The sequence below is a fragment of the Salmo trutta genome, chromosome 26 (genome assembly GCF_901001165.1).
Source record: "Salmo trutta chromosome 26, fSalTru1.1, whole genome shotgun sequence".
Classification (NCBI taxonomy): Eukaryota; Metazoa; Chordata; class Actinopteri; order Salmoniformes; family Salmonidae; genus Salmo; species Salmo trutta.
In genome coordinates, this window is record NC_042982.1 from 9,577,128 (window position 1) to 9,593,408 (window position 16,281).

The 16,281-nt window shown below is 43.9% G+C and overlaps 1 protein-coding gene across 1 annotated transcript in view; it reads right to left on the bottom strand.

The window, feature by feature from the left end:
- Nucleotides 1-1,898: 1,898 nt before the first annotated feature.
- The window catches only part of LOC115163048 (G-protein coupled receptor 4-like), a 40,635-nt gene continuing 26,252 nt past the window's right edge, over nucleotides 1,899-16,281 (bottom strand). Inside the window, exon 2 of the mRNA XM_029714637.1 lies at nucleotides 1,899-4,074. Within this exon, the coding sequence (XP_029570497.1) occupies nucleotides 2,425-3,543 (1,119 nt within the window). The 5' untranslated portion in view covers nucleotides 3,544-4,074 and the 3' untranslated portion in view covers nucleotides 1,899-2,424. The remainder of the gene's footprint in view (nucleotides 4,075-16,281) is intronic.

Here is a 16,281-nt window from a genome sequence, read left to right on the forward strand (position 1 = left end):
CACACTTTTGTTTTACAGAGGATACCACAAAATACTGTGGTAAAGAAGATGATGATTGTGTGAATGAAAACGCCAGCACAATGAGATAGTAATTACGTAAGAGGTTATTTGTAGCTCTGCCTGAAAATTCACAATATCACACATCACTGCTTTCAGTGTATTCACTGTGTATCATTGTGATAGAATAAACAGTGTCTTACTGTGCCATACAAATGAATGGGTTCATTCCGGTAAAAGCCTACAGTAATTTCAAGCTTGGGTTCATCAGAGTAATATAGTATACCAACGATCATTTGCATGACAATCCCAATGTACAGTAGTAATACACGACAAAGGTCATTACTCACAGTGTTAGTTATTTCTGATTGATATAGGACAACTGGAGCCCACTAACACCTTGTCTTATCACTGAGGATATGAATCAAATCAAATGCCTCTGTAGATAGTTTCTCTTATTTGGTGTCAGTGTCAAGCCAATGATTTGGTTTGTGGGAAATGTCAGATGAAATGTCAGTTCAGGATTAACATGGGTTTATGATGCCAAATGAATTAGCAAGGGAAGACCTTGTTTCTGCAGTTTGTGTTTTATCTGTCGGTTGGCAGGATGCATTGGAGAGACCTGTTTGTGGTAAGATGCAGTGTGATTTGTTCCGCAGATTCTAAGCGGTGCTCACTAAAACAAAGGACGGGCTGTCATGCTAAGATTACACGAGCGTAATAATAGAGAAATGACTGTTTTGGTTACAGCATGGCCATTATGATATCTGATTAAGAGGCCTACAACAACAACAACAAACATCAGTGGGCTAGGGTTGGGATATTTCACTGGTTGTTCTTTCCCAGAGTATTTCTGTGACAAGATCTCCTTCAGAAATAACATTTTGTACAGACTCCAGGCAAACCTAGTGTATGTCACTTGTTTATGCCTCCTCCTGAAGCTGCCACAATTAGGTGATTCAGAATCCATTTTAAGAAATAGCTTCATCTAATTTAAATAGTCATTTGTATTTCCATATTGTCATAACAAAGTAGGTCACGAGGCTCACTTTAAACCCCTTAATATCAATGAAAACATAACCTGCCTCTCAGAGATAAGAAGCCCATTGTATTTGGACTATTGACCTTGATCATTTCCATGTCATTGAGCAACAGCCTTAAACCATGGAGGCAGAGCGAGAGGCTGCAGATGGCCCCAATCTGATCTGGGAAACATTTTACAGGCAGAGCTGTGATCACATCTGATTATGAATCTCACTGGCTCATTAGCAGGTAAGTGGTGTTGATGTGGTGAGGAGTGTGATAACCACCTTGCCCTGCTTACTTTAAATTGGCACATCATGCAGGACTTGCAATGCCAATGTAGTGTGGACCTGGATCGCACTGCACTGTTTGCATTGGGAGGAGTTGTCTCCCCCACATCTCAAGAACTACCACCCTCTGCATGGAACAATGTGACAGTCCCATCGACACACCATCAATATCGTGGTCCATCAGCCACAGGGCGGAGGGAAGACACTTTCCCCCCCCAGTGGAATTACCCATCCTCCTCATTATCACATCAGTGAATGGTGTGATAAGCGGTGTGAAAGTCATTTGGAGTTTTATGTCTGATTTTCGGATATGACAGATAAGACCCAAGAAATGTTGACGGGGACATTAATCATAAGTGTTTGTTATTCTATCTTTTCAAATAGGCACCAACTGCAAGACAATATACAGTGGTTTCAAGACTATGACAATGAACATTGAAGAAGGGCACAACACTGTTATCAGGCCCATGGTCAACACACTAATGCTTTTACGGCAACACATAAACCATACAGTTGACCCCCCCCCCCCGTCTTCGGTTTCCTGAACTTATATTTGTTCAAAGTAATGTTACAGCAGACACAACACAATAGAAACAATGATATAATTTATTTCCCAGTAAAATTGTCGAAAAACAAGTAGTATTGTGCTTCACTCTCCGGCTGACAGAACACATTTGGGATTTTTGGAGCTGTTACAAGGCATCTGGAGCTCATTGAAAGAGAAATGTAAACATGTCGAATCCATTGTTAGATAACCTTGTCCCAACCAGAACACATACCTACTATAGATCACGAGGAGGAGAAAGAAACCGTTTGATGGCAAACATCCTTTATTTCACATTGCATCACATCTATGCCACTGAACTTACTATAGTCTTTCTTACGGTTGTCACAATGTACCCATGGTCCATCTTTTTTGATTATTTTCGTCTATATCAAACACATTTCAATCACAGTTTACCATATGAGGTACATAATATGAGGTGTCATCCCCAAAACGAATAAAACAGCTAAAACATTACACATAATAAAACCTCTCCCATTTTCTATGCACCATAAACTGACCCACTTCCCCATAGTCTTGGGTTTTCTCATGGCGGATCAGGATGGCTGTTTATTTCTTAACACTGAGTATGGTCATCTGAAGACACTCCTCTTTGAGGGCCACCAGCTCTGTCTTGTAGGTGCTGGCCTTGACCTCGCTGTACAGGCCCAGCTGCTTTTTGGTGGACAGTGGTGTCTCCAAGGTGAAAGATCCAGCTGCCAGAGCGTCAGCGGGCGAGTTCCGCTTGAAGACGCCAAGCAGGGTGGTGAGCGCGTGACCGACGTCATGTCGTGCGCCCTCGTTAACAAAACAGTAGAGGATGGGGTCAGCCACACAGTTCAGGCTGGTGAGCGCCAGCGCCACGTGGTAGGCTGCAAACAGGTCCTCCTCTGCGCCACAGTCGCAAGGCTTCTGGAGGAACAGGATGCTGCGACACAGCAGGAGCACGTGGTATGGCCCAAAGCACAGCAATACGATCAGGATTAGGCTCAGCGCCAGGCGCTTGATTTTCGCCTTCTCGTGACACTCCGTGGACACATTGCCACGCACCGCCCGCAGAATTCCCCGGTACGCACCCAGCATGATCAGCCAGGGCACCAGGAAACCCAGAAAGGTCCGGTAAAGGTTCATGCCCGCCACCCAGTCTTGCATGGGGTACTTCTCGAAGCAGAAGGTGTGGTTGAAACGGTCCTGGAAGAGCTCGTCGTGGAAGAGTGGCGCAGAGTTGGCCACTATCTCGATGGTCCACACCACGGAACTGACCAGCACGGCAGTTTTCACCCGCCGGACCTTGGCGAACTTGAGCGGGTAGGCCACGGCCAGGTATCGGTCAATGGAAATGCAGCAGAGGAAGGCGATGCTGACGTAGATGTTGGTGTAGAAGATGAAGCCGAAGAGCTTGCAGGAATTCTGGCCATGAATCCAGTCGTCGTGCTGGAGGAAGTAGTCGATCCATAGGGGCAGGGTGCCGATGTAGAGAAGGTCAGCCAAGGAGAGGTTGATCAAGTAGATGCCCAGCTCGTTTTTCTGCTTCACCTGCAAGTAAGCTGCCCACAGAGCCATGCAGTTGGTAGGCAGGCCCAGGACGATGACAATGATGTACAGCGTAGGCTGGAAGTACTGGTCGATCTTCGAGTCCACATTGCAGAAGGAAATGTTGCACATTGTCCTCATATTCTGTAGGTGCATTGTTTATTCTGTGACTAAGTGTTTAAAGGGCCAGGACAATCCGACATGTTGTTGTTAATGAGAAGGAAAGAGGGAAAACGACATTCCATACAGTGACGTTTCTGTTTTGTTGTTGAGTAATTCCTTATATCCAGGCCTGAAAGCACACTTTCTTTCCAGATGGGCTTCACATGTCAAACAGACGTTTCCCATTTCACGGCTGGTCCCACACCTTTTTCAAATGAGGAAGAAGATGAGAGAAAAAAAAGTGGTGAAATAAAACCCCTCTTATGAACAACGAGCCAGGCCTCCGCTCCGGCACAAGGACATCATAAATCTTGGAGAGATGATTGTCCGAGGTCTGTCGCTAGCTGTGGAGAGGGAGGTGGAGAGGTTGATGGGGTGTAGGGGGATGAGAGCTCTTCTGCTGGATGAGAGCTCTTCAAAGGCCAAACAACACACCCTTCCTCCAAGACTGTCACTGACGATCCATGCCACGTACACAGCAGCAGCAGACGATCTGTTAACTCAGGCCTCCTCGGCACTGCCCATCTAAAACAAAAGAAAGGAGCGTGTGTGAGATAGTGTGTATTGCCAATTTCAATTGATTTCAGTTTTCCAACCCAGTTAGTTGTTCACATACAGTTGATGTTTATGCACTTGGATTGAATGGTCAGATCCATTCATTTCTCAAGTTACTCTATATCAGCTTTCTGTACCTATTGTTTCTGGTATGTACTCTAACCTTGAACTTCCAATACTCCTCACCTCTGCTTGTTTTCATGTTGAAGCCATTATTATTTATTCTTAGCTCATTCCGGTCTGACCAACGGTCTTTCTCACACTGTTATGTTTTTACTCATAGTGTATGCTTTACACAAGAGTATAAATACATATTTGATACGAAAGTGTTTACTTTTCTATTGAAAACACAGCAATCACCGTAACCACATTCCAAGGTCCTCCTTCTTGAACAGAAATACAGACGGACACAAGGGACAGCCCTGTCTAATCCACCTGTCATGATTGGTCCAATTAGTCACAATTCTGCTGGAAACTACACCAATCACTAGTAGTATAATATTCAGTGGTTTTGAACAGTAATTACAACCATGAAAGATACCATGCTAGTCTTTGTTGTGAAAGGAAGGATGGGCCACTCCTATGGTGATCTTGTCAAATGCTGTTCAATGGGAACGGTCCTTCTGATATTCAGCAGAATAACTGGGTCACAAAACACGTAGTCAGCAAGCCATAATCAAAAGTGGTTAGCGTTATGGCCTGTTAGTATCCACAATAGGAGAGATAAAATGACACAGTCATGGTGGCGAGGGACCAATAATGTAAATCATTCTCATCAGTTCGCAAGTACGCCCGTGTGTACGTGTGTGCGCGTGTGTGTTTGTATGGGTACTGGCAAGTCGAGATGCACCCCGAGGATCGTTGAAAAACGTATTATGTGACAAAGTGAGGGCTTTTTGAATTCCAGGTCATGAGGTTTGTGTTGACAAATGCTCCAAGCAGCTTCCAGCATCTCATGGACCTGGCTTTGGCTGATTTAGGGTGGACAACATGTCTGGTGTACTTAGATGACATCATAGTGTTTGGTCATACATTCCAAGAGCATGTGAAGCGTTTAGACGAGGTTTTCAGCAGATTGGAGCAGGTAGGACTTAAGGTGAAGCCATCTAAGTGCCACATGTTCAGGTCGCAGGTGAGCTACCTGGGACACATCATCTTGGGCTGTGGGAGTGTCCACTGACCCCATGAAAACAGAGACAGTCAGGTCATGGCCTAGCCCCAAGTCACTGACAGAGGCAAGAAGCTTTTTAGGCCTGGCGTCATACAGGAGGTTCATACCAGATTTTGCAGCTATGGCGGAGCCTTTGTACAGATTAACAGATAAGGGGAAAAGTCCAAGCATGCCACATCCCCTATACTGGGTTTCCCGGGACCCAAATCTAGATTTCATCATGGATACCGACGCATGTGACACGGGCATAGGGGCAGTCCTCTCCCAGAAATACAAGGGTAGAGAGAGAGAGAGTAGTAGCATATGCCAGTCGGGCACTGTCAAAACAGGAGATGAAGTATTCAAATACGAAGAAGGAGCTTCTTGCTGTGGAAGTGTTTCCAACACTTTTTGCTGGAGATTTCTACTGAGAACTGATCACAGCTCACTGAGGTTGGCTAGGGACAGTTGGCTAGATGGTTAGAGAAACTGGATCAGTTTGACTATGATATTATCCACAGTCCAGGGAGACTGCACAGTAATGCTGATGGTGTGTCAGGCTGACACACACAGACAGAGAGTGTGGACACAGCTGTCTCACAGGAGGCCACTGTCAATCTGAGAGCCATCGTAAACAAGCCTCAGGATGTCACTTTGAGCCTGTAGTTGGAGCTTAAACAAGCCAGACAGTACCCAAAAATGCAGCTTTCCTTCTGGAAGCACAGGATAGAGACCCAGTGGTCTCCCAGCTAAAGACATGGAAAAAAGAGGGTAGAGCAGAGCTCCCTGTGGCGTTGCAATCGGAGCCAAAGTTCAGGCCTTTCAAAGTGTGGGGGGCATTACATGTGAAGAATAAGGTGTTATGCCTTAAGAGTCAAAACTATGAGACAGATGACACCATCTGGAGAGGGGTTGTACCAGATGAGATACTTACAGTTGAAGTCGGAAGTTTACATACACTTAGGTTGGAGTCATTAAAACTTGTTTTTCAACCACTCCAACAAATTTCTTGTTAACAAACTATAGTTTTGGCAAGTCGGTTAGGACATCTACTTTGTGCTTGACAAGTAATTATTCCAACAATTGTTTACAGATTATTTCTGAATCACAATTCCAGTGGGTCAGAAGTTTACATAGACTAAGTTGACTGTGCCTTTAAACAGCTGGTACAATTCCAGAAAATGTTGTCATGGTTTTAGAAGCTTCTGATAGGTTAATTGACATCATTTGAGTCAATTGGAGGTGTACCTGTGGATGTATTTCAAGGCCTACCTTCAAACTCAGTGCCTCTTTGCTTGACATCATGGGAAAATCAAAAGAAATCAGCCAAGACCTCAGAAAACAAATTGTAGACCTCCACAAGTCTGGTTCATCCTTTGGAGCAATTGCCTAATGCCTGAAGGTACCGCGTTCATCTGCACAATCAACAGTACGCAAGTATAAACACCATGGGACCATGCAGCTGTCATACCGCTCAGGAAGGAGACACGTTCTGTCTCCTAGAGATGAATGCACTTTGGTGCGAAAAGTGCAAATCAATCCCAGAACAACAGCAAAGGACCTTGTGAAGATGCTGGATGAAACAGGTACAAAAGTATCTATATCCACAGTAAAACGAGTCCTATATCCAAAAAGATTGTACTTTTTGGAGAAATGTCCTCTGGTCCGATGAAACAAAAATAGAAATGTTTGACCATAATGACCATCGTTATGTTTGGAGGAAAAAGGGGGAGGCTTGCAAGCTGAAGAACACCATCTCAACCGTGAAGCATGGGGGTGGCAGCATCATGTTGTGGGGGTGCTTTGCTGCAGGAGGGACTGGTGCACTTCACAAAATAGATGGCATCATGAAGAGGGAAAATTATGTGGATATATTGAAGCAACATCTCAAGACATCAGTCAGGAAGTTAAAGCTTGGTCGCAAATAGGTCTTCCAAATGGACAATGACCCCAAGCATACTTCCAAAGTAGGACAACAAAGTAGGACAACAAAGTCAAGGTATTGGAGTGGCCATCACAAAGCCCTGACCTCAATCCCATAGAAAATTTGTGGGCAGAACTGAAAAAGTGTGTGTGAGCAAGGAGGCCTACAAACCTGACTCAGTTACACCAGCTCTGTCAGGAGGAATGGGCCAAAATTCACCAAACTCATTGTGGGAAGCTTGTGGAAGGCTACCCAAAATGTTTGACCCAAGTTAAACAATGTAAAGGCAATGCTACCAAATACTAATTGAGTGTATGTAAACTTCTGACCCACTGGGAATGTGATGAAAGAAATAAAAGCTGAAATAAATCACTCTCTACTATTATTCTGACATTTCACATTCTTAAAATAAAGTGGTGAGCCTAACTGACCTAAAACAGGGATTTTTTTACTTGGATAAAATGTCAGGAATTTTAAATGTATTTGGCAAAGGTGTATGTAAACTTCTGACTTCAACTGTCGCTTTATCCACAATGATAGAACAGGAGACCATTTAGGAGTTGGAAAAACTCACCAGTAAAATTAGAGCAAGATTGGCCAGGCTGGTAGAGAGCCATAAAGCAGTGGTGTAAGGGCTGCGTGGCGTGCGCTGCATGCAAGTTACAGGGTCCAGCCCCCAGAGCACCCATGACAAGTTCTGTCACAGGCCGCCCCTTTTGAGAGGATAGCTGTAGACTTAATGGGTCCGTTTACAGAGATGGAATGAGGTAACAAACACATTATGGTTGTGTCAGATTACTTTACTATGTGGTCAGAGGCATATGCCGTACCCAATCCGGAAGCAGTAACAGTGGCCAAGAAACTGGTAGAGGAATTTTGTGTTGAAGCTAGGCGTTCCTCTCTCTATCCATAGCAACTAAGGGAGAAATGTTGAATCTTTTCTGAGAGATGTGTAATCTTTTACAAATGAACAAAACACGAACCACTCCACCCACAATCCGATGGTTTAGTGGAAAGAATGAACAGAACTCTGATCCACATGCTGGCACTTTTTGTTGATGACAATCAAAGAAATTGGTATGAGATACTCCCATATGTGATGATGTCATACAGGTGTAGTGTTCAATCTTCCACGGGGTTCACACCATACAGGGTGCTGTTTGGTACTGAAATGACTTTACCAGTTGATGTGGTTATGGGAACACAACAAAATGAAGGGAAACAGCATGTTTTTCAGTATGTGAAAAAGGTGCATGGGTATTTAAACACTAAGGGAAGCTGTAAAAAGAAATCACCTAAAAGCCACAGGTAAACAAAAGCAATACTTTGATCTGAATGTGACACCCAGAGGTACGAGGAAAATGAATATGTTTGACTTAGAGACTACCAGAGGAAAAAGGGGTTGTCACCCAAACTGATAAAGAAATTCAAGGATCCTTTCAAAATGGCAAAGAAACTGTCAGATGTGCTGTATGAAGTAGTACAGTGTAATGAACCTTATCATGCCGTGGTACACTACAACAGGCTCAAACCTTACTTTGGGGTTGTTTCAGAACATGAGGTCCCTGGCACGGGACAAGAAACTGAGTTGAGCATTGACTCATTTGTGCCTAGTCAGTCGTACTACCCCTCAAGGAAACAGGATGCTCCGAGGAAAAAGCAACCAATGTTGCCTAGGTTACCCTTCAGGAGAAGGGTGGTGGACATTGTGAGACTGTGGGCTCCAAATGATATAAATGCCTCAGTGGAACGGGAACTGGACACTGTCAGGACTGAAAGCTCAGTCAAAGACACAGAGACTCATATCACACAAACGGACGTGAACACCGAGCTGCCCTGTGCACCTGCAAGAGAAAGTGTCTCCTTTGAGAAAATCACATGGGTCATGTGGTTAGACCCCAAATAACTATTACGAGACCTGTTTTGAGTTTTCACACGATCAAAGCATTCTGAATGTGTTTGGTTACTGTATACTTCTCAGAGGGTATTTTCTGTGTGTTTGTCCAGGTTATTAAACAGGGTATGTTCAGTTTAAGAAGGGGGTAACGTAATGTTTTACATAATTGAAAGTCTCTCAGCCTATCACACAATGTTCAGGGAAGATAACTGCTGAGGGCCTAAAAAGGTGACACTTTTTTGTTGTTTCATTGAAACGTGCAAAAAATCCCTGCTAGGGGGAAATGCAGGTTTTAACTAATTCAACAACAAAGAAAATTATCTACATGATCAGTCTCTGTGTGTAAAATAAAAAGTGGTTCATGTGAACCTAACTCACAGCTAAAAAAAATGTAAAGAAAGCAATCCAATGGTATTTGTTGCCTAGACTTTACTGCAAACAACACTCAAGTCTTGAGAAAAAAATGTATATTGCAGTTAGCCATGACAGCCTTTATAACAGAACACTTGTGACCACGCACATGAATATTGCACTTGGGGAAAAAAACATCTTAAAGTAGAAATAGAATGAAACAAACAGGCATTTTATTTTTGCTCAAATATAGTGGCCACTATAGACATCGATCAAGTGCACAAGGCTACATGTGTGCAAAAATAACATTCACGGAGTAAAAAATCCCCCCTCACACACACACACACACACACACACACACACACACACACACACACACACACACACACACACACACACACACTGCACATTATTACATTGTACACGTTCTGCCTGTGGACAACTGTTCTACAATGTGCCAGCAAAAGTGAGAAAGAGAGAAACGTGTGTGGTGTTCCTTTCAAGTCTATAGTGGCATCCAGCTTAAGCCAGGCCCAGCTCCAGCTACACTTGTTTCTCTCATTCTGAAAATTAACCAAATACTGTAGAGGGAAAACATTAGTTAACAGGTTAGTTGGTTAGCTAGTTAACTCGTTAACATTTCACACAGATTGCCAGGGTCCAGTAAGTAACTAACGCGTTAGTTATAGTTAACACTATAGCGAATTGGTTAGGTTACCAATGTTAGCTCATCTGATGTTGTAACGTAAGCTAATGTAAACTCACTCACTTTTGTACATCGCCTTGGTCCGTACAATTGACCTTATTTTAGCGCCCCAAAAAAAACGTAATACTTCCAGATCAACTGTAATGTCAATTCCTTTATAAAGCACAATTTCTCCCCTTTCCAACAGAATTCATGCCAAGACCTCCACGCTGCCCGTTTCTGCATAATTCAAGAAGACAATGAGCTCCTTCGGGTCTTTTTAAAAATGGCGGGTGGGGAAGCGAAACTAATGCGAGAAGGAGAGGAGATGTGTGGGAAAACGGCTTTTTTTTCACTCGATCTGTCCAACTCATCACCTTATCGTCTCTAAAATGTAAATAAAACACTATAAAGAGTTTATATAATGTGTCATTACATACCTATTTGAAGGTTTGTGTCGAATTTCAATCGGGATTTTAGGGCGGTGCTAAAGTGATCTTCAGAAGTAAACAGCAGCTGTGAGAGTCATGATCGCTTACAGAGATGACGCAAAAAAATGACTAGGTATCCCCCTTACCCCTGTCACTGTCCATTTCTTGTTTTTAAACGATGAGAGAAGTGCTACACCTGGTGGAAAGAGAATGTAAGACAGAAATAGTTGCTTTATGCGTGTGTAACAGTATAGCTTCCGTCCCTCAAGGGGAACACCGACTTCAAGGTCTCAGAGCGAGTGACGTCACCGATTGAAACGCTATTAGCACGCACCCCGCTAACTAGCTAGCCATTTCACATCGGTTACACTCACCCCCCTTTTGACCTCCTCCTTTTTCCGCAGCAACCAGTGATCCGGGTCAACAGCATCAATGTGACAGTATAGCTTCCGTCCCTCTCCTCGCCCCTACCTGGGCTTGACCCAGGGACCCTCTGCACACATCAACAACAGCCACCCTTGAAGCATCGTTACCCATTGCTCCACAAAAGCCGCGGCCCTTGCAGAGCAATGGGAACAACTACTTCAAGGTCTCAGAGCGAGTGACGTCACCGATTGAAACGCTATTAGTGCGCACCACCGCTAACTAGCTAGCCATTTCGAATCGGTTACACGTGCTGTACGTTACGGCATGACACGTCACGATGTAACGGAAGGTCCGTTTTTTCAACTTTTCTCCAATACTATAGAGCCATTACCATGTCAATCAACGTTTGAATTGAAACGTAGTTCACACCCCAGATTTTGAAGTCAACACAGTCGCTACATTCGCATTAGTTTTCTTTGCAGCCTTGTTTGAATGTCGCGGTTGCGCACATTTGTACGGAATGGGGTGAGTTTACGTTAGCTGTCTGACTTTATTAGCAAGCTAATTTTCACACCATAAACTAAATTATTTGATCATATAGGCTGGCTAATGTTGCTTAACATTTCTCTGGCTAGCTAACAAAGAATTTGATCCAGCTAACAAGATACTTAACAATGTTAATACTTGTTCCACCACACTTTCTCCCTCACCTCAAACTTTCAAAATACCAGTAGTTTTTCGGTTACAGCTCATGAAGTACGCTTCATCATCTTCTCACCCCCGTCTCAGTGGTCAGGCTTCTCACTTAACGTTGCACCTTCGTTATCGTTCAGGGAACAAGCTGCTGTAACTGGCAAGCTTCATTTCCAGAGCGCACGCTGATGCTGTAACTAGTAAATTGGTTGTCTCTTCTTTTTTCAGTCGCGTGCTGCATTCTGTTGTTACGTTAAGCCAAAATTGCTCCAAACACGCGTCACTCGCTCGTTTACAGCCAGTAGTGATCCAAATCCCCCCTCTCCCAAACGTTTCTCATCAGATCTACACGAATCACGTAGGTCACCTATTTTGGATTCAAAACTGCGAATTTCGCCGAAAGGTGACTAGTTTGCATCCCTGTATGTTATGCAAATGAGTTACTGTATGTGCGGATGCGGGAGGCATGCTGAGAGAGTTTTTGGGAAGACTGTCTGTTCATCCAAATAAAATACAACTTGATTATTCCATGGGAAATCAGTGTCCGAGAATGTTTACGCTAGTCAAAATGCGAGTTTCGTTGGCCTTACAGGTTCGATTCACTATGATGTTGGGGTTATTTTAGGTCTTGTTTTGAAGTTTTCACAGATTTAAAGCTTACGTTAAATCTGTTTCTTTCTAGGAAACAAATATGAACACTGACACTGAAGAATGTGGTCTGTGCCTACTGTCAATTTCAAATGCTTATCTCAAGAATTTTTGCATGCAAGGGAGGAATCTTAACACTGCAGTGTCAACTACAATATAATGTAGTTGTGACCTCTACCTGACCCTGGGATAAACTGGACTTAACATGCTTAGTATTTGGTTGACTTTGAAGTTAATCATGCACAGGTTATTCTATTAATGTTCTTTAATGAAGCCAGTAGGTTACACACCCTGGTGATTATTATTTTACTTAGACTGTGTTGACAACTCTTCCTTCATGGCTCAGTGACCACACCGATGTTCTCATCACACCTGCGATAGTCTTTTGAAGGTTGCAGGCGTACTGACGACATTCATCAGGTTCAACGTCTGCCAACAGCTCGCTTTGGCTTATGAGCCTCCGCCTGTCTGATGTAACTCATCAGAAGGGTGTTTTGTCCTCTGTCCTCCTACCTGGTCAGTCAAGCCCAGAGACCTGATTGGCTGGATGACACATGGAATTGTGCTCTGGATAAACCTGTGCCATATTGGACGTTACGATAGCCAGTGGTTTGCGAGGGCTGGACATCGTTGGCCACACAGCCTATAGGTTCCAGTGGGAGCAGCAGGGAGAACTAGGGGAGCCTGTGCTAACCTGGAACACATCGTGCAAAAAAGCGTGGTGTTTGATCAGCTGCCAGTTAGGATTATCGAAGCCCCGCCACACGAAGCCCGCCACATTGGCTGTCGCACCCAGCACCCCCACATAACGCATTTGCCCTTCACTCCCATAAATGTGCTTAGCTCACACTTTTTGCTCACTCTTACAAATGTAATTTCCGTTCAACTGATTTTAGTCTGTAGCTCGTTTGTTTACCTTAGTGTCACCGGTGTCCATTGTCAAGGGGGTACATGTTGGATGTCTTTCCCTGGGTATATTCAGCTATAGTTTATGTGAGAGTGTGTTCTCACACCATAATACAGTGTGTAACTGAAACTAATTGAAAACATTCATGCGGATCCTTGATGAATGATGGATCCCAATTTAACTAAGTCTAATTACACAATGTCATTGTGAGCCCCACCACGATCTTGGTGTCACCTTTGTGTAGAAGTTATCATGATGTCCTAACTCACGCAGAGTGTTGTTGGTCTGTGCCATTGTACACTGGTAATTGGGACACATGTAGGACACCCTGTATAATGAATGAATAATAGTCCAGACGTTTCCATAGAACCACAGGTCTCACACTGTGATTAAGTACAAGTGCTCTAACAAAGAGTTCAAACGTTACAGGAACTTCCCAGTGAGCATTTCTGGATGTAGAGTGGTTTAACCATGAACAAAAGTTGATGGACCTAACATAGGGAGAAAGCTCTCACTCAGACATAAGATTACAATGTGTTCTGGAGCATCAGAAACTAGTTGGCGGTTAGCCAAACACTCATGTTGACAGTGAAACACTGGAGCAAAACTACTATTCCTCAGTGGCGAAGTGTCATTTATTTATTTTTGGGGGGGGGGGCTGTTTTGCATGTTATTTTGGTAATAATACGTGTCACATATCAGTTTGCAAACAATGTATTTAGTTAATAAAGCCGCATACAAACATGGTCTCTTTTTTGCTTTTTTGAGTAAAGCAACTCCAAAATGCAGGTGTTTCAGCCTAGCTCAGTGCTTTCTGTGGTGGTGGGACAGCCAGCAGAAATACAGAGCGTAGGTTTGGTAATGTTCTAGTTGACCCGTGATTGGCTCAGTGTTCTGTCACTCATGGGGACACTACGTCACCGCAAAATCTACGGGGAGAGCTCGAAAATTCAAGCCCTTTGGGTGCTGCCATAGAGTTACATGAGTTGTGCCCATCCAAGAAGGCATTAGTTGTGCCCATCCAAGAATTATATCTACAGTATATCAATCTTAGCTAGCAAGCTAGCAGTCATCATCATGAATCAAGTCAACAATCTACTGGCAAATCCTTTTCAATCCTTGTCATATGAAGAGAAATTAGATATAAAACGTCTCGGTGCTCATCGGCCAGTGTACATAAAAATTACACAACTAGTCAAATATCGCAGATTCAACAATGAGTGGTTTGGAAGGAAGCAGTGGCTAACTGCTAGCATCTTAAAGTAATCATTGCTTCCCCTGCCTGCTATTCAGTGGAGAGGGTGTTTGGTCCAAGTCTGAGTTTAAGAATTTAAAACATCTGTCTGAAAGGGTCTCAAAACATGAGAATTGTGCATCACATATAAACAACGCTGTTAAACTGGGATTACTGGGGAAATCAAACGTTGTGGCTCAGCTAGACACTGCATATAAACAAGCCATCAACCTTCACAATCAACAAACGGAGGAGAATAGGTACGCGTTTGACAGAATTATAGCATGCATTAAATTGTGTGGCAATTGCGGGGCCATGACGAGTCGGCCGGCTCCTTGAGCCCAGGCGTTTTCAGGTGTATTTTTGAGACCACGCGTGAAGGAGATTACAGGCAACAAAGGCATTATGACGACCAACCAATTTCTAAGGGTACATCAAGCACGATCCAAAACACACTTTTGGATTGTATGTATGAAGTGTACAGAGAAGCTATAGTTAAGGAGGTGTCTGAGACTCATTTTGTGTCTGTACAGGCAGTCGAGACCACTGACGTCTCCTGTAAATCACAGATGGTAATAGTGCTGCGCTACATGTTACCAGACCAAACTGTGTGTGAGAGGTTTTTGGAATTTGTAGAGGTGAAGGACATAACTGATGTTGGCCTCTCCAACACTATCAAACAAGTCCTAGCGCCACTGAATATCAAGGAGAACACTTCAGAAACTTTGTGCAGGGAGAGTGAACGTGCTTAAAGTGTTTTTGGCAGACCAATCCTCCTTTTCCACCTTTTTCACGGGCTCACCCGAAAGACTCTCTGCTCTCGCGGAATCAACGAACAGACAGGTCACCAGACCACCGGGTACACGGTGAAACTTCAAAAACTGGCCCAGTGCATTGAGGACATCCACACGCAGCCTGGATGGGATGAGATCACCATCAGCGAGGCTTATGGCCTGTCCATGAAACTCAAGGATCCCACATTTCTGCAACTGCTCGAGTTCTTTCCCTTGGTCATGCCAGAGGTGGATGTTTTGTACAACATAATGCAGAAACGAACCATTGATGCAGCAGGAATCGCCAGAGCAATCAACAACTTCAAGGTGAACATTCAAAATATTTGCGAGCAAACTAATGCACTGGCCAAAAGACATGTTGATGCCACTGAACCAAGGCGGAGCAAACTTAACACTGCACCCGTGATGAAGGAGGCATGCGACACAATCGCTGCTCATGTGTAAGAAAAGTTTTCTGAAAATAACCACTTCATTGCAGCAAAGTTGGTGGACAGCTCATTTTTCTCCCAGTATGTATATTGCTTTCTGACCACAGAACTCCAGTGCGCTACCAAACTATGGCCTTTGGGCAACCAGGAGAAGTTGAACACGGAGCTGTCCACTCTCTACCCGGGCACCCTGAGCTGCACACTGGAAAGATAGCGCTTTCTTTATTGAAATCACTCTACGAGAACAACCTGCGGGAGTCCTTGTCTGAGACGGTCTTTCTTCTCCAAATCATCATCACCACTCCGATCACAACCGCCGAGTCAGAGAGAAACCTTTCCCCCCTTAAAAGGATAAAAACAACACGCAACTCCATGGTGCCAGAAAAGGTTAAATGCATTGGGCCATGCTGTCAATCCAGCATGACTTCATCCAGAGAATGCCAGACTTTGATGACTAAGTAATTGAGAAGTTTGCCCACGAGAAGGACCGCCTTGCCAACTTCCTGTTCAAGACAGCACAGCACAACAATGATGAGTCCATAAATATGTTTAGTGTGCTGCTGCATAAGTGATGTAATATGCCAGGGAGATATGTATACTGTAGCTAAGAAAGTAATACTAAGTGTGTTGCGTAGTAAGCAGTTAGTAGCCTATGTGTCTCACCCTAAC